The 25,499-nt window shown below is 42.6% G+C and overlaps 1 protein-coding gene across 4 annotated transcripts in view; it reads right to left on the bottom strand.

Moving 5' to 3' along the window:
- Positions 1–25,499, bottom strand: part of THADA (THADA armadillo repeat containing) — a 323,481-nt gene that overhangs the window by 40,805 nt on the left and 257,177 nt on the right. For all 4 annotated transcript variants that reach the window (XM_057740678.1, XM_057740680.1, XM_057740681.1 and 1 more), the window contains exons 32-36: positions 12,696–13,075; positions 12,026–12,144; positions 11,542–11,614; positions 6,797–6,950; positions 3,630–3,761 (exon numbers count right to left, since the gene is read on the bottom strand). In XM_057740678.1, coding sequence (XP_057596661.1) covers positions 3,630–3,761; positions 6,797–6,950; positions 11,542–11,614; positions 12,026–12,144; positions 12,696–13,075 — 858 coding nt within the window. The remainder of the gene's footprint in view (positions 1–3,629; positions 3,762–6,796; positions 6,951–11,541; positions 11,615–12,025; positions 12,145–12,695; positions 13,076–25,499) is intronic.

Here is a 25,499-nt window from a genome sequence, read left to right as displayed (position 1 = left end):
CATAAAGGCCCCCCTTTGCCCTCTCAGTTTCCATTACTGATCTCTCCAAGGCCTAAGGAATACTCTGTCCCAGATCATGGTGACTTGTGGCCTCTAAGTGCCTTGCCCAATTCCGGGTAGTTTCACTTCCTGGAACGTGATAGCCCAACTGCTATGTCAGTGCCAGAGGCATTTCCAGGTGCTTCCCCTGGATATCTCACAGGTTTGAAACCTTGAGGTCATCTCCACTTTCCTGTCTCTCCCACCGCCCACAAGCACAGCCCCTGAATCCTCTTGCGTCTATGCCACGCTCTCTCCATCCCATCGCTGCTGACGGCAGCTCATGAGGATGCTGGCTACCAGCTCCCAGTTCGTCGCCTGACTCACCCCCGCTGACTTGCCCCCAGCCCTGATCCTTCTCATGCATGGCTGCCAGAAAGAGCTCCTCAAACCCACGTTCCTGGCAACACTACTCCTCTGTTTGAAACCCTCTCCAGCCTCCCTTCACCCATAGGAGGAGGTCTTTGGCTTGGCATTCAAAGCCATCCCAAGTGTGGCCACCCCCACCTTTCTAGCTTTGTCTCCTGCTTCTCTCCCCTGGCCTCAGCCTGTGTTCGGGCCACACAAGTCCCCTTGCTGCTCCCCAATCAGCTCCCAAGTTGCCCCCAACTCCAAGCTGGGCTCCAGCTTTTCCTTCCGTGTTGAAATGCTCTCATTTGTGTGCCACTTATCCCTTCCTCTGGGCCAGCTCCATTCTCAGGAACCTCCCTCTATCCCACCATGAAAATACACCCCCAACTTCTCCACATTCCCATCAGGCTGTCAGTATGAGCACAAAGCTCTTTCTGTCCCCATCCAGCCTTCATTTACGGATGAGATCTCAGAGGCAAAGAGTCCTCGTGGTTTCTTTCTTAGGAGGAGAAGTGAGAATTAATTTAACAACAGTTACCCTTCTCAAAGAAGACATTAAATATTATAATTTAATATTATTTTATTGTGGCACTTTTTAAACTACTGATTTGAGGAAAAAATTAATGACATGCTTTTTCAAGGTATTCAAGACTCAGTAGTAATAATGAATTTGGAACACCAAAGAGCAAACCATTAGCAGGGGATGCTATAAAACCCCTGTGTGCTGAAGGAATGTGAAGACTTACTGTCAGCTGCCTGGTATCCTTGAGAGATGTCAAAACAAGACAATATTGTTCTAATGAATCAGCTGGCTAAACTTCTGACTAAAGTGAAAAATCAGGGGGTGATACTCAGTTACTTTTCAGTCTAAAGCAGACAGACTGCATTTTTTGCTTAAGAAAATCACGCTGCATTACGGAGATTCTAAGCACTGCTATCAGGCAGGACAGAGAACACACAGGGACATGCTGAACGAGGGTCCCCAGACAGTGACGTCATGCTGCTGACATCTCTGAAAGTGAGGAATCTGGCTTGGCTTTGATTTTTCAGATGCAAAAATTCACTCAAAATGAGTTAAAAAAAAAAAAGGTGGGGGGCGGGCAGGATGTTTTCATACAATTTAGATGAAAGGAGTCACACTGTGGGGGGTGGAACAGTTGATAAACCAGCTGGATGGTCTATCAGTATATACTGTGTTAGTCTCTTCTAGTTGTGGACTTGGATTTTTTAAAAAACATTTTATTTTGAAATAATTTTAAACATTCGGAAAAGATGCAAGTATAGCAACTACCTACGTGTGTTTACTTATATGCGTATATAGATTAATTTTTTTCTGAACCATTTGAGAGTGAGTCGCAAGTGTTGTGCCTCTTTCCACCTTAATATTTCAGTTGTGTATTTCCTAAGAATAAAAATATTCTCTTACAAAACCACAGTATGGTTACCAAATCTGTGAAATTTAATATTGATTTTAATCTATACACAATATTTCCATGCTGTCAGCTATTCTAATAATTTCCTGTATGGCTGTTCACACCTCCAATACAGGATCTGGTCTAGGGTAACACAACTACATTTAGCTGTTATAGAATTCTTGTCTTCTGATACCTCAAATCTCCTTTTATAGACCAAGATGGGAAATCCAAAGATAGACAAGTAGCCTTTTATATTAATTACTCCCTCAGGGGCTTTAACACGTGGAATTTTACATGAAAAAGGCATTCCATATATAATTACTGATTTCTACTTCTTGAGAAAAAATTTGAACCAGAAGGAGCAAGAACATGGTAACACAGTTTTACTACAAAAGAACTTGGAAAAATTCTGAAAGAAGTAAAAGTAGTAGGGCAAAAAACTCTAAAGATTAAGAGGGAAGAAGTCCACTTATGAATTCCACCACGAAATGATCTTTCCCATCTTTGGTGAGAGGGTCTACAGAAATCTAGTGAGTATTACATTCCACCAAATGCTCACTGAGCACTCGTTGGGTGCTCTGTGTGTCCTTCTAAAGAAAATGCACAATTGAAAAAGGAATGAATCATCAACAGCAGAATTTTAGGTATGAGGACAGGGATGTGGAGAAGGCTGCTAGTACATCACTCACAGCACTGATCCGAATGTTCTTCCTCTGAGAGGCCAAGCTGATCCTGGCTGAACATGCCCTGGAGTAGTATCTCACTGGCAGATTATTAAGACACGTTGAGAAAGGTACCCAAACCATTACAACAGAGGACTCAGGTATGGGGGCGTTCGCACATTCCAGGAGACGCTTCCAGGGACCACAACCCTACCCATGGGAATGAGGGGCCCGAATCAGTTACCAACACTGTCTAGCTATCTCCCCTCCCATGCGGCTGTCCATTAAGTAAACTTCTTTGCTCGGCCTGTGATTACCTGTCTCAAAATGATGTTCTTAGTTCTCTTTGGGATGGCTGAGATCTTTCCTGACACCTAGCCTCAAGTGCATGGAGTCCAAGTCCACCAGAGCAGTCACATTCCCCGGTGGCCATTTGTCCAGAGGTGTGACCTTGCTTCTACTTCCCCTAGCCCGGTGCCCTCCACCCAGCAGTCCATTTTCCATCTGCAGCCTGGGGTTCCCTTTTGCCTCCACAGCATTCGCCATTGCATACAGATAACCAGGGCCCAGGGCTCTAACAGCTCATGTTATGAGCTGAGTGTCCATGAGCTCAGAACTACCCACCTAGGCTGCTTCTCTTTCCACTCCCCTCCTGCCTCCTGGGTTAACGTCACCACCAAATGAGGAGCCAGGCACAACGAGAAGCAACTTGACTTACGCTCATCTCTTTCTACCATGTTCCTCTGTAGAAACACAGAGGAACAAAATGATGGATCTATGATTCCTGAATTACGTAACCATACAGAAAATCCAGACTTGGCCTTATTTAAAAAGGCTGACAACGTAACTAACAAAAGGCGCTGTTTACTAGATTTCTATCTTTGAAAGCAATTTTTCTCTATGATGTCCTAGAGCAGGGGTCAGTGAACTGCGGCTAGCAGATCAAATCTGGGCAGCCACCTGGTCTTGTAAATGAAGCTTTATTGAAACACAGTCATGTACACTGTGGTTTATGGTTACTTTCCCACTAAAATGGCAGAGTTGAGACCGAGACTAAATGGCCAACAAAGCCTAAAATATTCACTCTCTGGCCCTTTACAGAGAGTGTGCCGACCCCTGTCCAAGAGCAATAAGGCACTGAAGAAAAAGAAGAATAAGGTACCTGTTGACTGGCAAGTGTTTTCCTGTGACATGGTGGTCATCACGGTTTCTGTGGCTGCGTCTCGGATGACTTGCTCCTCACTCTGCAGGAGGGTGAGGACACACTTCCAGAGCGCAAGCGTATCCTGCAGTCCTAAGAAGGCCAAAAAGAACTCGAATTACCTAGGATGCAATTTACAAGCAGGTACAATTACTGCTTCAAATGCAGTATTGAATGAGCAACAGTTATTCCTTTTTTTGTGGGTACTGCAAGGAAGGGAGACTTGAATCAGATAAATGCCGAGAGATGACCCTAAGGGGGCAGGTTTGAAAATGTTCTTTTGAATAGGAAAGGCTTTGAGAGGCAACCAGCCCCAGGCAAGGCCCCCTAGAAGGTATGGCCTGGCTGACTAAGGCCCAGCTGTCCACAATGACTCATGCTTCTCAGGAATGAAACTTTATGCATCAAAAGTGCTTTGGGGAAACTAGCCCCGTGTTGATTTGAGTGACTGCTTGAGCTTATAAATTCTGAAAGCAAAGTTTCAATCAAGATTATGCTTTGGGGGCAAGAATTAAAAAAAACCCAAAGAACCATGATGAAGGCATCAACCTGTGCCACGTCAGCACAGGGCCCACGACCTGACCGCCACCGCCACTGCCCCTGGGCAGGCACCCTGTCAAGTCCCCGTGCACGGTGCTGCCGGGGACCGCAGACCAGGGACAGACAGTGCTGCCCCTGAGCAACCAAAAGGGACCTCAAGCGGAGAACACGAGGGAAGGAGAAGGCAGGGCTGGACACACGTGGCTGTGCCTCACTGCAGGGGAAGGTCCCAGGAGACTGGCGTAACGGGAGGCGGACTGCGTGAGGGAGGGGAGAGGGGGGCAGGGTCTCAAAGGAAGGATGTATGCTGTCCAGGTGAGGTGGGTCGCCACGGAAGACCACCACTCATCATCCCTTGACTTTTGATGGGGAACCAACCCTTCCCTGGAACTCTCCTTAGCCCACCCACCCATTCATCTGTCCAGAGAACCCGGTATCAGAGCCACCAGTGCTTTAGTCATACCGAGAACAGCAAGTTCTCCCTCTGGGGTCTGTGCTCTGCTGTCTGTTGTAAATCCAGCTTTACATTTTACTCAGTCTTTCAGAATCCATCCATTCTAATCGTTCTCGAGGGTTTCAAATTTTCCTTTCTTAACATTTTCTTATACCCCCAAGGTCCTCAATCTTCCCTCTTTAGTTCATTTCAATTTTTCTTTCTCCTTAAATGACTTCGGTTTGTCCTTGACTTGTCCCCATGCACTTTTATGTCCTTTGCCTCTCAGTTCGTACCTGTTTTTCATGTTCTTGCAGGCGGTCAGCTACCACCAACCTCCTTCCTCATTGCCTGTAATGCTCTAACCAGCTCCAGCATTTCATGACGAACCAATGACTTTTGCCCAGGACTCAATTTCACTCAAGAATTCCACATTATTCCACACACATTTTCCTGATATAAACCAGGGTTAGAGCAGCCAAAGTCACCCAGAAAATGTGCTGCAAAATGATATTACCCTCCCTGGAGAAGTCTCAACAAAGTTTATAAACCTTTGCTCTTATTTCTCTGGGTCTAATGATTAAACCAAAATCGTAGCAGGTCCCCTTTCAGTCCTCCTTTGGGTGTGGAAAAAATGCCTAAAAGTCAGTTAGAAGAAAGATTTAAGACGATATCAAAGACAACTGTTTCTCAGAGAGACCCAGGGACATGAGATACTTGATTGGCCTGAACTCCGATTAAGGCTTAAAATTTGAATCTCACCATCTGAAAAAGCAATTCTTTCCTTTATTCTGTAAATCTTTTCTCCACAACTACCCTGAAAGCTCCCTGGATGCAGAGACCATGATTTATTCTCCAGGGCTAGGCATGGAAGAGGAGGACAAAAACAGGTAATGGATGGAAGAGACTCTCAGCAGTGGTTAATATGGGGGTAAGATGGCAGGAGAGGGCAGGGTCAGGACTGAGACATGGCTTGGGGTCCTGAGTTTTCCTTTTATTAAACCCTATGCTTAAAACAAAACAAAGCAAAACACTACAATTAAAAAAATTTTTTTTAAGTTAAAACAAAAAGCCCTATGCTTTTTCAATTCCTTCCGATTTCCTAAAGCTTGGTTTTCTCAACCACCACTGATAGGATGCTCTTTCCCAATTATGACTCTCGAAGGGCAGGGGGGTGGCAGTGAAGAAAGAGACAGGAAGGTGGAGCATATGGTTGGAGCTGTACATCCGTTTGATTTCAAAATATCTCTACCTTTATCTCCCAAAGATGCCTTAAACGTTTTAAATTTTATTTTATTTTTTGGCTGCACAGCATGCAGGATCTTCCCCAACCAGGGATCAAATCCACGCCCCGTGCAGTGGAAGTGCTGAGTCTTAACCACTAGGCTACCAGGGAAGTCCAAAGATGCCTTAAACCTGAAACTACTTTCAGTGAAAGGAACCAGCAGTCTTCCTAGCCACTTAAGCCAGAAGCCTGGAAGTCATCCTTGAATGTTCTCTTTATATTAACCTCAACACCAAGTCTTGCTGAGTCTACTTCCTAAATGCCTTTGAGCCTGGCCTTTCTTCTTCCTCAAGGCCACGCTTCATTCTGTCTCATTCATTTCTCACCAGTATCACTGCAACAGGCTTCCTGGAAGAGGTGATGGTTAGGCTGAGTCTTGAAAGACAAACAGAAGTCAGTCAAGCAGCAGTTTGTTTAGAGAACTGTTCCCCACTGATGACGCATGGGGAGTGGTGGCTGGTGAGGAGGGAGAAGCAGGCAGGGCACAGAAGAGGAAGGGCCTTCTGAGTCAGGCTAAAGAGCATTTAGGTTTTATCCTGAAGGCAATGGGCACCCACTCAAAGGCTTTAAGCAGTGGAGGGAAATGCTCAGATCTGTATTTCAGAAAGACCACAGAGGCTTTTGGAAGCATAAGGAGAATGGCTCGGGGGACAGGACAGAAAGAAAAGAGGCCAGTTAAGAGGCTGTTGGTGAAAAGTGACTAGAGTAGGAACTGAGAGGGTGGGAATATCTTTGAAAGATGTAAAGGTATGGTGCATGCTGGCATCTTCCATTTTCCCTTCTTTAACCTAGAGCAGCTATTCATGCTTTTAGTGCATTTGGTGTGATGATCCCCCCTACTCCCGCTCAACAGCGGCTCAGCACACTTACCAAGAATGGGATGGGGGTTGGTGAGGAAAAATGGTGTGGTGCTGGTGAGAACTTCAGCAGCGGCCAGCCTGGACTCGGTGGGAAGATGATCTCCACAGGAAGAGACGACCAACTGAACCCACTGCTTCAGGTTGGGGGCCACCAAGTCCCTGGTCTAAAAGCACAAAGTGCACATACAGCAGTTCAGAAGATGCGACATGGGCAGACATGGAATTAGGGATGAGCTACGTATGCCACACTGGATCTGCGCGTTAGCTCTTATGCAGTAGGAAGGAAGAAAGGTTTATCAGCGGCTTTTCCATCTCAACTAGGGAGAAATAAACAAGCCCGGGGAAGAAAATCTGACTTGTCCTTGAGTAACATGGAATCGCTATAAAGAGAGAGCAAGTTCCTTGAGTCTCTTCTGATGCATATCAGGTTATCGGAACACTGATCTATCTGATAGCTTCAGTAAAGGCAAAACTTTTCGGGGAAGATTATGGCAGCAAATAATACCAGTTGTCCCGAATAACCAGATTCTCTTTCTATCTTTAGTAACATAACAGAACCCGAGATCTTTGCCTGGGCATGTGGGTTCTCAGCTAAAGACTACATTTCCCAGGCTCCCTTGCATTGAGAAGTAACATGTGATTAAGTTCTGACTAATGGGATGCCATTAAAAGTGGTGTATGTGCAATTTCAGGTCATATGTAAGGACACAGGTATAACCTTCACTTCCTGCTGGCTGAACAATGACAAGATGATGGGAGCTGGAGCAACTATCCGGGACCACCAGGTGGAAGCCATCTGAAGGACAGCAGAACAACAAGGTATAAGGGCCTGGGGGCCCTACCCTGCCGACCCACTGTCGGCTTTAGGCTGCTTCTCTCTGGTTTAAGCCACTGTGTTTTTGAGTTTCTGGTACATTTAAAGCAGCATCCTAACTAACACTGTTGTTTAAACAACGCCCTATTGTTGTTTCTTTATAGTAACAGCTTTATTGATATACAATTCACATATCATATAACCTACCCATTTAAATACATAATTCAATGATTTTTTTTTAGTATATTCACAGATATGTGTATACACCCATCACCACAGTCCATTTCAGAGCATTTTCATCACCAAACTCAGAAGCCTTCAGTTATTATCCCTATCCTGTCAGGTCCCCTCCCCCAGCCCTAAACCATTAATCTACTTTCTATCTTTATGGATTTGTCTGTTCTGGACATTTCGTGTAAATTGAATCACACAGATGGCCAACAGGCACATGAAAAGATGCTCAATACCGCCAACTATCAGAGAAATGCAAATTAAAACTACAATGAGGTATCACCTCACACCAGTTAGAATGGCCATCATTAAGAAGTCTACAAATAATAAATGCTGGAGGGGGTGCAGAGAAGAGGGAACCCTCCCCTACACTATTGGTGGGAATGTAAATTGGTGCAGCCACTATAGAGAACAGTATAGAGGTTCCTTAAAAAACTAAAAACAGAGCTGCCACATGATCCTGCAATGCCACTTCTGGGCATACATCTGGAGAAAACTCTAATTCAAAAAGACACATGCACCCCAACATGCATAGCAGCACTATTTACAACAGCCAAGACATGGAAGCAATCTAAGTATTCATCAACTTTACCCATGGATAAAGAAGATGTGGTATATATACACAATAGACCATTACTCAGCCATAAAAAAGAATGAAATAATGCCATTTGCAGCAACGTGGATGGACCTAGAGATGATCATACTAAGTCAGACAGAGAAAAACAAATATCATATGATATCACTTATATGTGGAACCTAAAAAAAAATATAAATGAACTTATTTATAAAGCAGAAATAGACTCACAGATAGAAAAAAAAATTTCTGGTAGCCAAAAGGGATAGTGACTGGGCAAGCGGACAGAGAAATTAGGAGTTTGGGATTAACATATACACAATACTGTATATAAAGTAGATAAACAATGACCTACTATATAGCACAGGGAACTATGTTCAGTGTATTGTAATAACCTATAATAGAAAAGAATCTGAAAAAAAATATATATATATATAAAACTGAATCAAAAGTAACTATACTTTAATACAAAATGGTTAAAAAATTGAATCATACAATATGTGGTCTTTTGTGACTGGCTTCTTTAACTTAGCATGTTTTCAGGGTGCATCCACGCTGCAGGATGTATCAGTACTTCATTACTTTTTATGGCTGAATAATATTCCATTATATAGATATACCATAGTTTGTTTACCCATTCATCAATCAGTTGATGGATATTTGGGTTGTCTCCATCTTTTAAACTCTGTTTTTTTCCCTTTTTCTAGAAAGGGGATTATTGTTCCAAATAAATTTTATTTCCTCTATTGGGGGGAATTGGGGTGGGATGAATTGGGATTATTGGGATTGCTATATATATACATTACTAACAAGAAAAAAAATATCAAATTATACACTTTAAATATATGCAGTTTATTGTATGTCAAAAAGTAAGTAAATAAATAAATAAATTTTACTTCCCCTATCAACTAAGCCTCTTTAAATGTTCCAGATGAGATTACTGGCTCCTCTGATCATCTGTGAGAGTCTATGGGACTACACTGATCAGCATCTTAGATCGTGAGGAAGCTGCCGACTTGTTAATTTTTCTCTCCCTGAAAAACTCTCGTCTTCAAATATCACTTCATTCAAGTACCAAGCAGTGCCTTTGAGATGCACATGACAACTGGTTAAAAACAGCTTTAGATCAGAACGCTGTCTTTTCACAGACTTGTTAGGCTGCCCTCTGACTACTTTCTCAGAACTTGTTTTTTCCTGCCTTGCGTGGTAGTTTTTTTTTTTTAGCAAACCCTCTCCCTTCCTACAAACTCTCCTCCTACCTTCCCCAAAATACATACATGACTTTTTTTTTTTTTTTTCCTGGCTTTTTCTATCTCCTAGTGACCACCTGGCTTTGGTCCCCTGGCCTGCCTCAGAATGACAGACCCAAGGAAACTATGTATCTGCCTCCTTCTCACCCTCTGGTCTTCTCTGTGCCCAGTCCCAGGCTCTCTGAACTTAACAATCTCCTCTGCGAAGTCTTCCTCAGCTCTGTAAACACTCCCTCCCACCTCTGGATTCCCTCAGCCACCTTCCTACTAGAGCATCATTTAGTGTCATGATCTAACGCTCCTTTTCTCTCATTAGGCTGCCCTCCAGTCTTCTTCATCCTTGTACCTCCAGTACCTCTCTCAGGGCTGCTGGAGAATAAGGAATTGAATCCACAATGTTATGGTGCCACTATCACAGTGTGGTGATGTGAAACCATGATCTTCAGGTAATTTTACTGTGGTATTGACCGCCTTCTACTTTTAATAATTCTCTGATGGTGGCGTCTTTCTCATATGTCCCTAAGTATGCAAGTATTTGTCCTAAGGCATTGTTCTGGAAGCTGTTTTTTTTTGTGTTTTTTTTGCTCATTGAAGTATAGTTGATTTACTTCAACTAAACGTATAGTGATTTCAGGTGTACAGTAAAGTGATTCGGATATATATATATATATTTTTTTTTTCAGATTATTTTCCATTACAAGAAATTATAAGGTTATTACAAGATATTGAACAGAGTTCCCTGTGCTATACAGTAAATCCTTGTTGCTTATCTATCTTATGTATAGTGGTTTGTGTCTGTTTATCCCACACTCCTAATTTATCCCTCTCCCACCCTCCTTTTCCCCTTTGGTAACCCTAGATTTGTTTTCTGTGTCTGTGAGTCTGTTTCTGTTTTGTATATAGATTCACTTGTATAATTTTTTAGATTCTACATGTAATGATAGCAGATGATATTTGTCTTTCTCTGTCTGACTTAACTTCACTTAGTATGATAATCTCTAGGTTCATCCATGTTGCTGCAAATGGCAACATTTCATTCTTTTTTATGGCTGGGTAATATTCCATAGCATGTGTATATCACATCTTCTTAAGCCAATTGTCTGTTGATGGGCACTTGCTTGTTTCCATGTCTTGTCTATTGTAAACAGTGGTGCTATGAACACTGGGGTGCATCTATTTTTTCGAATTAAGAGTTTTTATCTTTTCTGGATACATGCCCAGGAGTGGGATTGCTGGATCATATGCTAGCTCTATTTTTAGTTTTTTAGGGAACCTCCATACTGTTTTCCATAGTGGCTGCACCAATTTACATTCCCACCAACAGTGTAGAAGGGTTCCCTTTCTTCCCCCAGAAAACTGTTTGGATTACTTTAGGTCCACTGCACCCCCAAAGACATGTAGTAAGACAGGTGAGACACATCTGGGCCTCCACGCAAAGCCAGCTGGACCATGTTCGGGAGGAATATTTAAGCCTTAGCAATATATTTTCATACTTAGTTGACTAGGATGCAATCTTAGTGAACTGCAGTCCTTGGAACTGACTTGCTCATTCCCTCTTTAGGTATAGAGTCTAGTTAGAAAAATAGGAAAAAACAAGGAGTTGGGCATAAGTGCAAGTATGTCCTGGAGGGAGAAGGTTGTGTTACCCTCATGCACTCAAAATCAAATGTGCTCAGAACAAGAGAAAAGACGTGCCAAACATAGTGCTCAGAAAATTCTTCCAGGTTATACCCAAAGTGAAAAATCAACACAAACGATATTTTTGTAGAAGCTACACACATACGCCACAGAGATTCTGCCTGTGGGACGGTTCACTTTTACGGACACCTTCCAAGGAAATCAGAGCACAGAACTCTAGACTTGAGAACAGGGGGAATCAGCCTCACCTCCTCATGTGTCTGCATGTGGTGGGCAATCACTTTGGAGGCGAGTCTCAGAGCTTCACTTTGAATTTCAGACCTAGAAAAGTCAGCCAGAAAACACACAAAACAAAATTACCCTGAAACTAATATAACACTGTAAGTCAAATATACTTCAATAAATAAATAAATATGAAAATAAAATCAAACAATTTATATACATATGGTTTTTGCAGATAGTCTGTAATCCATGTGGCTGTGAATACTACTGGAAATCTCTACCTTGTGGCTATACAAATGCCTCTGGAAGCAATTACCTTTTGGTAATTAATGGGAAACTCTGACATCATTCTATTGCTTGGGCTTAGAACATAGTCTGAGACTTAGAAAGAAATATAGGACCTGAGTCCTTAGGCCAGGACTGTGCTCATAACTGACTGAGTTCATTACATAACTGAGTGATGGGAACACGTATTGTACCAAGTTTGCACAGGGAGCACTGGAGGCACACCTTTCATTGGAAGCAATATCCATTGTCCAGACCAAGAACTCCTTTGGGATTAGATGGACACAGCGCTCCGTCTGAGGAAGCCACTCACTTGGGTCCATGCAGTGGAGAATTTTCAGTATCTGTGTAAGCCAGATCCATGGAAAACAAACAAACAAACAAACAAACACGCCTCTCAGAAAAAAGTCTCCAGAACCTACATAATAATCACTTGTACCAATAAGGGACTCTATCTTGCAAAAAGCTCCCACTGATGTCTTTTTTCCCCCTTAATAGCTTTGGGAGACCAAGACAGTCTAGAACCCTGGGACACTCGTATCAGAGGCTAGATGCCATATTCCTAGGTCAGTGCCCTTTCCTTCTGATCATGCTCTCCAGGTGACCATCTGCCCCCAGAGAGCCACATCAGCAAAGACTGCTTACTCTCTCAATCTCTATCTGGTTAATTTCTGTGATCAATACCATTATCATCAAACACTCTTCTTAGTGCTCTTTTATGCATGAAGCCATGCTAAATACGCATCATGTGAAGAGAGTCCTTGCCCTCTGGATGCTGAATCTCTTGATCCTGGGGACACCAAACCCGATTCTGCCTCCTGACCTTATCATTCCAGTGGACTTGCCAAAGAGTGTGGAGAGTGCAAAGGGATGGTGAGTACACCAGAGACTTCACCTTGCAGAGGCATTCTGGGTGATCTTCCCTCATAGCCAACGTCAAGAATGTCCCTCCCATATTCCATAGCAAGGGTGGCAGTCCCTTCTCTCCTGGTCCAGAGGCTGCTGCCGAGAACCTTTCCAACAGGGCTTCCAGCGTCAGCAGGCGCACTTCCGGGAAGGAAGACTCTAACAGCTGAGAGAAGGAGATGGGATGGTCCCCTGTCTGCTCTCCAGCCTGGGCCGCCACTGCCCATACTGCAGCAATGGCGAGTTTGGTGAGGCTCTGGAGGTACTGGGGCAGGCCTGGCACCGTGAAGGTATAGGGGAATCCAGTTATCAGCTCTGATCCCAAGATAATCCTTCTGACTTCCTCCCAGAAGCCCAAATGCTCCAGAACTAAAAAACAAAAAAACAAAGGAAAAGAGGCAATCACTTTATTCGAAGTTCCACCAAAGGACACGGGAGAACACGCAAGGCTCTGGATACCCTGGGTGGGACAACCAGACATCCGTCCTTCCTGAGTAGATTTCACACTAACCATGCAATAAGTGATTAGGCCACTAAGATTCAGACTGCTGGCCCAGAAGTAGTTTCTACTTAGGTAATTCATAATTTTCCCCCTAGTGTGACAGAAAGCATTCCTATCAGAAGATGTGCTCCTGGCACCCCTCCATAATATTCAGTGAATACAAACTCAATGACCTCTTGAATTCCCCAAGCCTCAAAGCTGAGCAGGAAAAAAGAACATCTAGTCCAAGCCTTCCTCAGGGGCTCAGATCCCCTCTACAGTACCTCTTCTCTGAGACTCTTGGTGGAATCCTACAGTGACTTGGAGCTCACGAGACAGACTATTCCACTGTTAATAGATCTATTTGTCACAAAGTTCTTTTTGGAGGTTCCACTCAGTGGCCCAATTCTGCGTTTTGAGGTCCCCAATGAGCCCTTTAGGCATTTGAGTACAGTTATTATATCCCCTCTGCCTTTGCCACATGAAATGCCCCTACTTCCTTCAACTAGTCCCCAGATGATGGGGCCCAGCTCCTCTCACAAGGCCACCTTCCTTTGGACGTGCCTTGCGCCTCTTCAGGCATGGCCCACGGAAGGGAACAGGACCCTCCCTCGTGGTCTGAGCAGCAGGACTGTTACTTTCCCTGTTCTGACATGAGGTTCCCAGAGTTGCATCATACCGTGGACTCATGTGGAGCATAAAGTCAACTGAAACCGCAGGCTTTTCTTTTTCATATGGTCCACTGACAGTGGTGAGTCATCCGTCTCCCACCTTGTACTCAGGACTAAGATCAAGACTTGTTTTCTTTGTTTGTTTGTTTTAAACCCAAGCAGATCCCTGTTAAGTTTTCATCTCCCTGTTAAATTTGATGGTCTGCCTTTTAGATTGCTGAGATCTTTTTGTATTCTCAGTTTTGATCACAAATACTTATTGTCTGCTTACTATTTACTGAGTACTAAGCAAAATAAGAACATTGCCTTTAGAGAGTTTATATTTTAATTTCAGAAAGAGAAACGAATGGCTAGGTGATTCTAATACAGTGGTGGAAGTGATCATCTGAGTCTTAAAGAGGAAGAGAGAGGAGACTGTGTTGGAACCACCAAAGGCAGAGCAAAGGTTCAAAGGCATAAAACATAATGGACCACGTGGGGAACTATAGGCAGTCTGATCTCAGCATGGAATTTGCGGTGGGGAACAGCAGGAGATTAGGCTAGAAAACCACTGTGGCCAGGACGTGGAGAACCTCCTAAGCCACGTGAAGGAGCTGGGGCATTCTTCTGCAGGCAAGGGGATGCCACCGAGGGGTTATTTTAAGCAACAAGGTCAGGTGAACATACTCACTTTAGTGTTCTTATTGCTGATAGGCCAATATTAGAGGCAGGGAGACCAGCTGAACAACTGCAGCAGTAGTGGAGGAGAGAAATGATGAGGGTCTAAAGTAAGGAAGAGGTAGGAAGAAGATGCATTTGAGAAGCACCAAAAGAATAAAATTGGCAGCACTGGGGGACTGGTTGGGGGAGGAGTCTTGGGTACCTCCCAGAATCCAGATTCTTCACACAGCACATTCATCATCCAATAGAAGTTGGGTAAACCTCAATTTGACAAGCAGGCCGCAAGTAATTGCTAAAGATGTGGACTGGGCCAGAGTGGAGGACAGAGGGCTCTGGCGAGTGGTATAGCTGGCCCCCTGCCTGCTCCATCCCCCACCCCATTCCAAGCTCTCATCAATTTGTTAACCAGCTCTCTTTGGGTCTAGGTATTCCCCAGTTATGAATCCTCCTAACTCTACCACACTGCCCACATGTTATCTACACGAACATCAGGAGAGACTTCATCGAATGCCTTGCTGAAATTTAGATATCTCATAACTCAGTGAACACTACTGACTCCTAGAAAACTATCATAAGCAGAATAAAAATGTAAAAAATTAAAGTAACTGTTGTAAAAAACTCACTTCGAATTGAAAAATTACATAGGCTTGCAATAATCCAGGAATTATTGCAATAATAAATAATAAAATATAGACTATTCTTGTTACACATCAAACTGTTTCAAAAAGAAATTTCTCCAAAGAGGCAAAAAAGGGGCTTGGGCTCCTAAGTGACTGTGCCCCACAGAGGCCACCATTCCCCACCTGCTAGCTACACTTGCAGACACACCTGTGCTCTTAACCCAGACCCTGCTGAAGTCCAAGTTCAAGCATGAGGGCAGTCTTCTTTGCAAAAACAGAAGGGAAACCCCAGGTGTCAGGATCCTCAACTTTTGTGTCATCATCTCTATTTTCAATGCCTAAAAACCTAATCCCAGTATAATTTAGAAATGAGAAGACCACACTCCAGTGATCTCCAGGTGCCACTTTCCTAGCCTTCTCGCTCACTGCTGCCTGAGGACAACACTGCATCAGAAAGGAATTTCATCTGTTAGGCAAGGAGTCAGAAACATGGTTCAGAGATCTGCTCTTTAAAACATAATCAAAACCAGGAAGAACTGTCTAGGTAATTCGGGATAATTTTCAGATGAACCTGCTATAGGTATTCCAGGTGGAGTGTATAGTCCACTGGACTCAAGAGCAGGGCACCCAGACATACTTGCTTCCTTTAAGACCTTGAGGAAGGATGACATGATCAAGAAGTCTAGGACTGAAGGCACGACCCCAAAGACGGGGGACATGGAGGAGCTGCTCAGGAAGGGCTCCTTTGGGACTTCTTGGTCTCCAATGCCTGTGGGCTTCAGTATAATCCCATGAGCATTCAGTGAGCATGTAGTATGTTCTTTGGGAGATATAAAGATTCAGAGGTGAGAAAGAAAAATTACCTGCCGTCGAAGAGCTTTAAAACTGATGGGAGGATAAAGACAATCCCTAAAATTGCAAAATGCTTAGTACCCTAAAATCACTAATGAGAAGAGCTGACAACTATTAAGCATTAATGTGCCAGGCGCTATAGAATATTATACATCCATTATTAAATGCTATGAATTAGAATTGACACTTGTGGAGTATTAGTCTAAGCACTTCAACAAGTATTAACTCATTTAATGAAGTAGACACTGTTATGATTCCCTGGTATTTTACAGGTAAGGAAACAAAGGTTTAAGTTACTTGCTCAAGGTCACACAAAAAATAGTAAAAGGAATACAAAAGCCATAAGATTGACCAAAATGAAAGCAATGTGCACTTATTTTCTATTGGAAGAAGTTAAAAAAAAAAAAAAAGATGGGCACTGAGGCTGCCCAGAGGTGCCTGCCTGGGAGAGGAAAGGGCAGGTGCTCCAGGGAGTCGGGAAAGAGCAGACAAGGAGAGACCTGTGAATAGGTTTGTTGAATTGATGTGTCAACAGAAGAGCAGCAGGGGAGGTTAGAGCCACAAGCTAGGAAACCATCAGATGACATTCATGTAGGCACTTTCCCCAAACTGCTGCTTAGAAAAAATATTCTTTGTTCTGCAGCAAGACCCAATGAGGTGTCCTAAAGCAGAGTTTCTCAAACTTGAGTGAGCATCAGAACCACCTGCAGGGCTTATTAAACCACAGACTGCTGCCTGGGTCTCACCCCCAAAGTTTCTCATTCAGGAGGGCCGGGGTGGGGGCTGAGAACCTGCATTTCGAACAAGCTCCCAGGTGCTGCTGCGGCTGCTGGGCCAGGTACTTCAAAAACCCCTGCCCTCAGGTGATGCTCCTTAACCAGAGGTTACTAAAACCACACATGCCCCAATCCCACCCTTGTAGATTCTGATTCGGTTGGTGTGGAGTTGGGAGTAGGCATCTGGAGCCTAAGACGCCAACAGGCAATTCTGCTCTGTGCCCCAGCTGAGAACCACACTCCTAAGCTACGACTTTCACAGGGGTTCCCAGGGTTTTGGGGGTGGGCAGTTGAGGCTGCGGTTCCAAAGAGCACAGCTGATTCCAGCCCAGTCCTTCACCATGGTGAAGGACTAGAAAAGTCACCAGCCCTCATTTTCTCTTCCCAGTAAAAACATCAAAGGAGGGGAAATCCCCAAGAATTCAAAAGCATGAATACGCTCTATAAAGGCCCCTTTCAGGCAGGCCTTTGATACTGGCTCATCACATAGAGGCTCTGTTCTAGGTCTAGGGTGTAGCAGTGAAGTAGAAAGCCCAGGCTCTGTTCTCATGGAGTTCCCATTTAGATGGGGACCACAGAACACCCTCTGCCCCTGTGCCAGAGTGAGGGGGTCTCTGGGCGGAACAGGAGGTTGGGATTAGAAATACAAGCGGCATCAGGGACTAAAAAAAGACATTGCTTTCCTCTCTAGCACAGCAGTTTCTCAGCCTAGGAGGTATAGTACATTTATCTGGAGAGCTTTACAAAAACACTTATGTCAGGGAACACTTGACCCCATCTCTGGGGCGAGTCTGGTTTCAAAGGGACCCAGGTGATTCTAGTGTGCAGCTGGGGTCACAGCTATTGTTTTATGGGCTCTGGACCCCACCGTGGGTAGAGCTCACCAAATGGATCTCACAATCAGGATTTCTTCCTAGTGAAGCACAGTTTTCTGTTTTGCCCTACCAAATGCGTTTCAAAGTCCAGATCAGCACGGAGTACTTGTTTCCATTTCTGTGAGTGCCTGCTGTCCGCAGGACACAAAAACACTCAAGTTAGTTCTTTGATGGCACTTAGTTCTTCTTCAGTCTGAGGTCTGGCAACCCTCTTCTCTAGAAGATAACTTCTCTACTTGCAATTTCAATTTTGCTGGCTTTGGGTTGCCTCCTTTCTATCTTTCTTGGAAAGCCAAGTGTTCCAATGAAAGAATCAAGCCCCTCCCCTTTAATGGCCCCATCTTATTTTTCATTAATTAGATGATTTTTGTACACTCTTGTTAATTGCAGTTTTTTCCCAGCCCTCCTTGTTTGGATTATCTTTGGATTTTCCCAACAGTGTAATCGTTTTAGTCACCCGAGTATGTGTGACTGATTCTAAACATCCAATTTGATTTCATTTTTGAAATTAACTTCTTTTTTGCTTTTTTAGAGCAAGCATATTTCTAGCCTTCAAAGGAGGAGCTTATTGGCTGGATTCACTTGGAAAGACAATACCTCCTGTGGTGCTGTGTCCCAGTTTAATGGAGAAATAATTCTCAAGTTTGGAATTCAAGAACCAATCAAATATCAAAAACAATGTGACACACTGGTATAAGTTGCCAACATTTTATTTTGTAAAGAAAGGATGTTAAAAAGCCTACCATCTATTATCATCTCATGAAAGAAAGGCTAACTACACACCAAAAAAGTCACAGATTCTTACTGTCATCATAAAGGACAATTCTTTAAAGAAATGTGGTTTTAAGAAAAATTTGCTATAGTTGTCATTTTGCTGTAGTTTTACTGTGAAAATATCAGCAGGGAACTGCAGCTTTGGAGAAGCTGATGGAAGTTTCCTGAGGTTTATCTGTTTGGAGAGCATGCCCAGCCTGAACAGAGGTTTCCTAGAGAGGAACGAGGGACTTTGCTGAGTCCCTCAGGACAGCCAGTTGAGTATCTGTGAGAAGGAACAGTGATTGCTAAATTAACTGGATTTCAAAGCTGCCATTCTCTAACCAACCAAGGCAGGGCGCTAACATCAACCGGGCTGCTGAAAGAGGATTTAAAAGCAGCACTACCTGCAGCAGGCTCCTATTTCCCAAATCCTGTTTTATTATTTAGGAAAGTCTATCTCCTCCCCAGAGAAGGAGCACAGCCCCAAAGGGCAGGCCCATGGGTCATTTATCTTTGATTTTCTGAGCTACTCAAACAGGTTTGTTGGAAAAAAAAAAATCAACATAATCTTAAAAGATTCATGTTAATCTAAATAGCTTTGACAAGTGCATTCTGGAAAACAATGTGGATGATATCATCACCACATAATTATGGATATAGTGGAGTTTCACCATAAGAGCATTTAATTTAGGTGAATTTAACTCTAAGTACTCAGCAAACAGAAAGAGACTGAAAAATAACAATTAAAAGAGAGAGGGCAGTTTCATCTGACATTCCAATCACTGAGCATATCCCCAGAAGGGTGGTGGTGCTGTTACCTCAGAGCAGTGGCTCTCAGACTTTGGCGTACTCACCTCCAGAGTTTCTGATTCAGTAGGTCTGGAACAGGCCCCCGCCCCCCCCCCCCCCCAAAATCACATTTCTAACAAATTCTGAGCGACACTGCTGATGCAGGGACCACACTTTAAGAACCACTACCCCAGGCCATCTGAGATCATCTGTGCCTCTCACAGTGTAAGCATCTCGCCACGCTGAACGTGTATAATTCTAGTGTTTAATGGTATTTGTTTTTGTACACCATGGCCCCTAATCATATGTCAACCCTTTCATCTAGTGCTCAACCAAAGAGCTCCTGAGTATTACACAGTTCCTGGCCTTCGCTGTTAATGTCATGAACCAAGATAGCCTGACTGCTTTGTGCTGAGCTGGCCAAAATAAAAGGGGCCAGAGGGAGTAAGTGTATAGGCCCAAAGCGACAGCGTTTTCTTGGCCCCAGCAGAGATGGCTATGGGAGAAGCTAAAATCCCAGTAATCACAGCAAACGTGTTCTACTTATAAGCAGCAATCAGAATCCATAAAGGGGGAAGGATCCTTCTCAGGACGGAAAAGACCAAACAAACAATAAAAAACACTTTCACTGCTATGGAGTAAGTCACTTATTGGGGATACCATGTAAATGGCGACGGTATCGATTGTGCCACTACGGCGGTCACTTGCCACTGAGCCTCAGAAGAAGGTTCTTTATTCTGCCTGACTTTTCAGGTATGCTCCTCCCTCTGCCTTGAATGAATGAAGGAACAAATGAAGGAATTTCTCTTTCATATATTGTAACGGTTCTGAATTCTCTGATACCACTTGGTCCAGAAAATTGTGTAGAAATTACTCTATCCTCCCCCCTCAGGATCTCTACCTTCCTTAGAGAAGTAGAGAGTGAGGAAATATGAAGCGGATTTTACTTTAAAGGCATAATGAGATGGACAGCTTTTTCTGTTTCAAAGAACTGTAGCTCTGGTCAGAGAGATCTGTAATCAGATCCAACACAAGTTCTTATCTGGAACAGTTGATGAACTGGTTCTAAAAATAATCACAGATGATAATTTGTACACTCTGTGAATGCTAATGTTCTGTTACGCAATTTCTCCGTAAAATAAAAAATTATATTTGGAGAGAAAAGGAAACCATAGGAACAACAACAACAACTCAACAACAAAAAATCCACTGATTTAATAAACCTTGGCTTCTCCTTATCTAAGGGAAATTCCGTTCTTCTATTTAATCCCCTGCCCCTCCCAGTAAACCGTCATCCTGACCCGAGGGGCCCTTCCAGTTACAAATGTGTAGAATGACCTGATGGAAGGGCTGGGGGACTAGCTTTGTCTAGGGAAGTGCCCTGAACTGGTACCAGTTGTTTATTTCTTGCCTACTTTTGGGTCTAAGTCTCTGAACCCCTTGTGCCTGGCGTGCAAAGGTATGGCGCCCGACACACACCCCTCTGAAAACAATCCCCCCTTCCCTTGTCCCAGCATATTCTCAAAGCACTTTTTTAAGCACAGAATTCCTTATCTGCTGTTAAGGAAGGAGGATGAACTTCTGAAAATACTATTTGAAGGACTCTTTAGTCAACCCGTAAAATAGGAACAGTCCCTGTGGCTTGGGAGACAGGGAGTCAGAAGAGCTCTGAAAGGATTCGGGTGGTAGGCTAAAAATGAGCTCATTGGGCACTGGGTGGGACCAGCAGTTTCTCTCTCTTGCCTCCACCCACCATTCCATCCCTGCCTCAGCCCAACACTGGGAGGAAGTCAGGAAATACCTATGGATAAACACACTGACAACCCAAAGACACAAACATAAAATTACTTCTAAGCAAACACGCCTTGGATTCTCTGTCAGCGAATTGCTCCTAAGGACAAGACTGGGAAATCAGAAACTTCCTTATCATCACACCTTAGATATCCCTGTTTAATTTAACCTTTTCCCCACAAGGACATCAGCCTTCTTTTCCACCCTTAGGCAATAAGATACAGTGTGAAACCAACTTGAGAGTCTTGGTAGCTGGCTGGGAAGACTCCTTTAAATAACTGGGGCTTACTTCTGTTGTCTCACCTGTAATGAGAGACTGGGATCACTGATCTCAGTCCCTTGTCAGCACTACAGTTTACAGTTCTGAGAGAAGCAGACTCTAAGACTGAGGAGGCTCCTGGACCACTGGGCTCCATCAATGCCTCTGGGAACGATGCTACAAGGTACACTTTACAGCCAGCAAATCCAACAGAGTCTGGTTGGACTGGGAATGCTATTTAATGTGAAGTCTGGTCCCAGACAGGGAGGAATTAAATAAATTCTGCCAGATGGGCAATGGAGGTGAGTCTCAGAGTAAGCATACCTGGCCATGCGACCAGCAGAAGCTCTGTCTCCTACTCAGGATAAGATGACCATTCCTTTCTTTGTTCTTGTTATCAATTTTACTTCCTAATAGGTGCTTATCTTCCAATGTTGGGTTTTTTCCTTTCATGTTACTTTTCATGCAGTTTTCACAATTTTTTCTGTGTGACCTTCACCTCAATCCTCTGAGGGTGTTATCCCCACTTTACAATTGAGGAACTAAGAGATTTCAAAACAAAGACATGAAAGTGATTTCTGCTTTAGCCCATGAAAGTTTAACTGCTGCAGAAATTGCCCTTTGCCATAAACAACTAGAAAACTAGACATATGTATGAAATTATCGTTTTTAAACATCAGACATGGGTAGCATGTTTCCCTGAGAGAAGGGAACAAACGAGGTGAGCCTCATAGTTGCTCTAGACTACTACCTAGAGGCGACTTCCATGCCCAGCACAGAAAGGGGAATCCAGAGCCCAGAGATCTTGCTGAGCCAGAACAACTGGATATTCATGTGAAAAAACAAAAAAGAACTTCAACCATGGATCTAAACATAAAAACCTTAAATACAAAACTTTAGAAGAAAACCTGGGACTTCCCTTGCGGTCCAGTGATTAAGACTCCATGCTTCCAAAGCAGGGGGGCGCAGGTTTGATCCCTGGTCGGGGAACTAAGATCCCACATGCTGCATGGTGCAGCCAAAAAAAGCTCAAAAAACAAAAAAAAAAATTTAGAAGAAAACCTGAGAAAACATTGTTGTGACTTTGGGAGAGGCAAAGACTTCTTTACTAGGGCACAAAAAGCATAAGACACAGAGAAAAAAATGGATAAATTTGACTTTACCAAATTAAAAATAGGTGCTCTTCAAAAGACATTGTTAAGAAAAAAGACAAGAAACAGGTAGAAAATCTTTAACAAATATTTGTCTCTATAAAATACTTATATCCAGAACAAAGAGCTTTCACAACTTAATAATAAGAAAAACACAATTTAAAAAAGAAATGTGTGAGAGATTTGAATGGACACTTTACCAAAAAAGATATATGTGTGGCAAATACAGTACACGAAAAGATGCTCAGCATCTCATTAGGGGAATGCAAATCAAAGTTCCAATGAGACACCACTACACATCTATCAGAATGGCTAAAATTAACAAGAGGGACAATACCAAGTCTAGATGAGGATGCAGACTAACTGGACCTTTCATACATTGCTGGTGGGAATGCAAAGTGCTAAGACCCTTTGGAAAACAGTTTGGCTTTTTCTTATTACTTAAACAATCCTTATCATATGGCCTAGTAATCCCTTTCCTAGGTTTTACTTAAGAGGGATAAAACATATGGCCACACAAACACTTCTATGCTCAGAGCTGCATTATTCACAACTTCAAAAAAGTGGACGCGCCAAAATGTATTTCAACTGGTGAATTAATACGAACAACATCTGCATATAACAGAATGCTACTCAGCAAGAAAAAGTCATGGCTCACATCATGTTGATCAAGGACAAAAATCATACAATCATCTCAATAAATGCAGAAAAAGAATTTGACAAAACCCAACACCCTTTCATGTTAAAAACATTCAACAAGCAAGAAATAGAAGGGACTTCCTCAACCTGATAAAGAGCATCTGTGAAAAACCCACAGCTAATACCACACTTAATGGTGAAAGACTAAAAGCTCTTCCCCTAAGATTATGAACAAGATACTTCTATTCAACACTGTACTAGAAGTTGTAGCCAGGGCAATTAGGCATGAAAAACAAATAAAAGGCATTCAGATTTGAGAGGAAAAAGTAAAACCTATCTCTATTGCATATGGCATGATCTCATTCACAGAAAGTTCTAAGCCCACAAAAACAAACAAATACACAAAAAACCTATTGGAGCTAATAAGTAAGTTCAGTAAGGTCATGGGATAAAAGATTAATATACAAATATCAACTATAGTTCTGTGTAGAACAACCCAAAATTGAAATTAACAAAATAATTTCATTTACAACAGCATCAAAAATAATAAAATAGGAATACATTTTTTAACAAAAGACGTTCATGAGGTGTACAATGAAAATTACAAAACATCACAGAAAGCAACTGAAGACCTAAATAAATGGAAGGACACCCTATGTTCTGATCTGGATATCTGAAGATATAATACTATTACAGTGACAATACTCCTCAAATTGAACTATAGATTTAACATATCTATCAAAATCCTAAATTACTTTTCTTTTCTTTTTCCAGACGTTGACAAGCTGATCCTAAAATCTGAATGAAATTGTAAGGGAGTCAGCCAAAACAATCCTGAACACAAAGAACAAAGTTAGAGGACTCACATATCCTGATTTCAAGTCACCATAAAGCAACAGTGTGGTCCTGGCATAAAGTCAGACATATAGATCAATGAATTAGAATTGAGAGTCCAGAAAACCCATATATTTATGGTCACTTGATTTTCTGAGTGACCAAGGTGCCAAGACAACTCAATGGGGAAAGGAAAAGTCTTTTAAACAGAGTGCTGGGACAAATGGACAGTCACATGTAAAAGGATGAGGCTGGACCTGCACCTCATATGAAACAAAAATTAACTCAGAATGGATCAGAAACCTAAAAGTTAAGAGATAAAACTATTAAATTCTTAAGACGAAAATGGATACAAGTCTTTGTCACCTTGGATTAGGCAATAGTTTCTTAGATATGACATCAAAAGCACAAGCAACAAAAGAAAAAATAGATAGGGTAGACTTCATCAAAACTAAAAACTTTTGTACGTTAAAGGACATTATCACAAAAGTCTAAAGTCAATGAGCAGGATGGGAGAAAATATTTGCAAATTGTATATCTGATAAGAGATTAACATCCAGAATATATAAAGAATTCTTACAACTCAAGAATGAAAAGACAACCCAAAGGATCAGAACAGACATCTCTCTAAAGAAGGTGTACAAATGGCTCATCAGCATTAGAAAAGATTCTCAACATCATTAGCCATTAGGGAAATGCAAATCAAAAGCACAGTGAAATAATACTTCACACCCACCAGGATGGCTATAGTCAAAAGATGGACAATAAGTATTGTCAAGAATGTGGAGAAGTTGGGAACCTCAAACACTGTCAGTGGGAATGTAAAATGGTTCAGTCTCTTTGGGAAAAGTTTGGCAGTTCCTCAAAAAATTAAACTTAGAGTTGGCACATGGCCCAGCAGTTCTACTCTTAGGTAAATACCCAGGAGAACTGAAAGCTTATATTTCCACAAAAACTTGCACATGAATCTTCATAGCAGCATTATTCACAGCAGCCAAAAAGTGTAAACAATCCAAATGTCCGCCAACTGATGAAACAAAACATGGTATATCTAACAACGGAATATCATTCAGTCATAAAAAAAGATTCATGCTACAAAATGGATGAACCTTGAAAACTTTGAAAGAATCCAGACACAAAAGGCTATATGTTGTATGATTTCATTTACATGAAATGTCTAGAATAAGCTTTCAAAAACATCTTGCTTAACTAATTTAACTGACATAGGCAACTAGTTTCAGATTATCTGTGAGCAGTGGGGCTGGAGGGGTGGCAAGACAGGAACACACAGAAAAGTGAAATCACAGATGTTCTGAGACCTCAGCTGCCCACTGGAACAGTGTTTTACTTCTGAGGTGGAAATGTGAGTATGAAGGTTTCGTGACATGGTTCTGTTACAGATCCAGACACTTGGTCCAACTCTCAACACTATTAACTTTGGTCACAGAAATGGGCAGTAGACCAGAAGCCAGGAAAACTTGACTTTTTCACTAACCAGCTGTGTGACCTTGGGCAAGTCACTTCATTGCTACATCTCTAAACTCTAAAATTCTAAGAACTGAGGGCCAGTGTACGCAGCACGGGGCTTGGAATTAACAAGGGGTCAATGCCACATGAATCTAGCAATCTAATAACACAG

This window comes from Hippopotamus amphibius, chromosome 7 (genome assembly GCF_030028045.1).
Source record: "Hippopotamus amphibius kiboko isolate mHipAmp2 chromosome 7, mHipAmp2.hap2, whole genome shotgun sequence".
Lineage (NCBI taxonomy): Eukaryota > Metazoa > Chordata > Mammalia > Artiodactyla > Hippopotamidae > Hippopotamus > Hippopotamus amphibius.
This window is presented reverse-complemented; position numbering and strand designations above follow the sequence as displayed.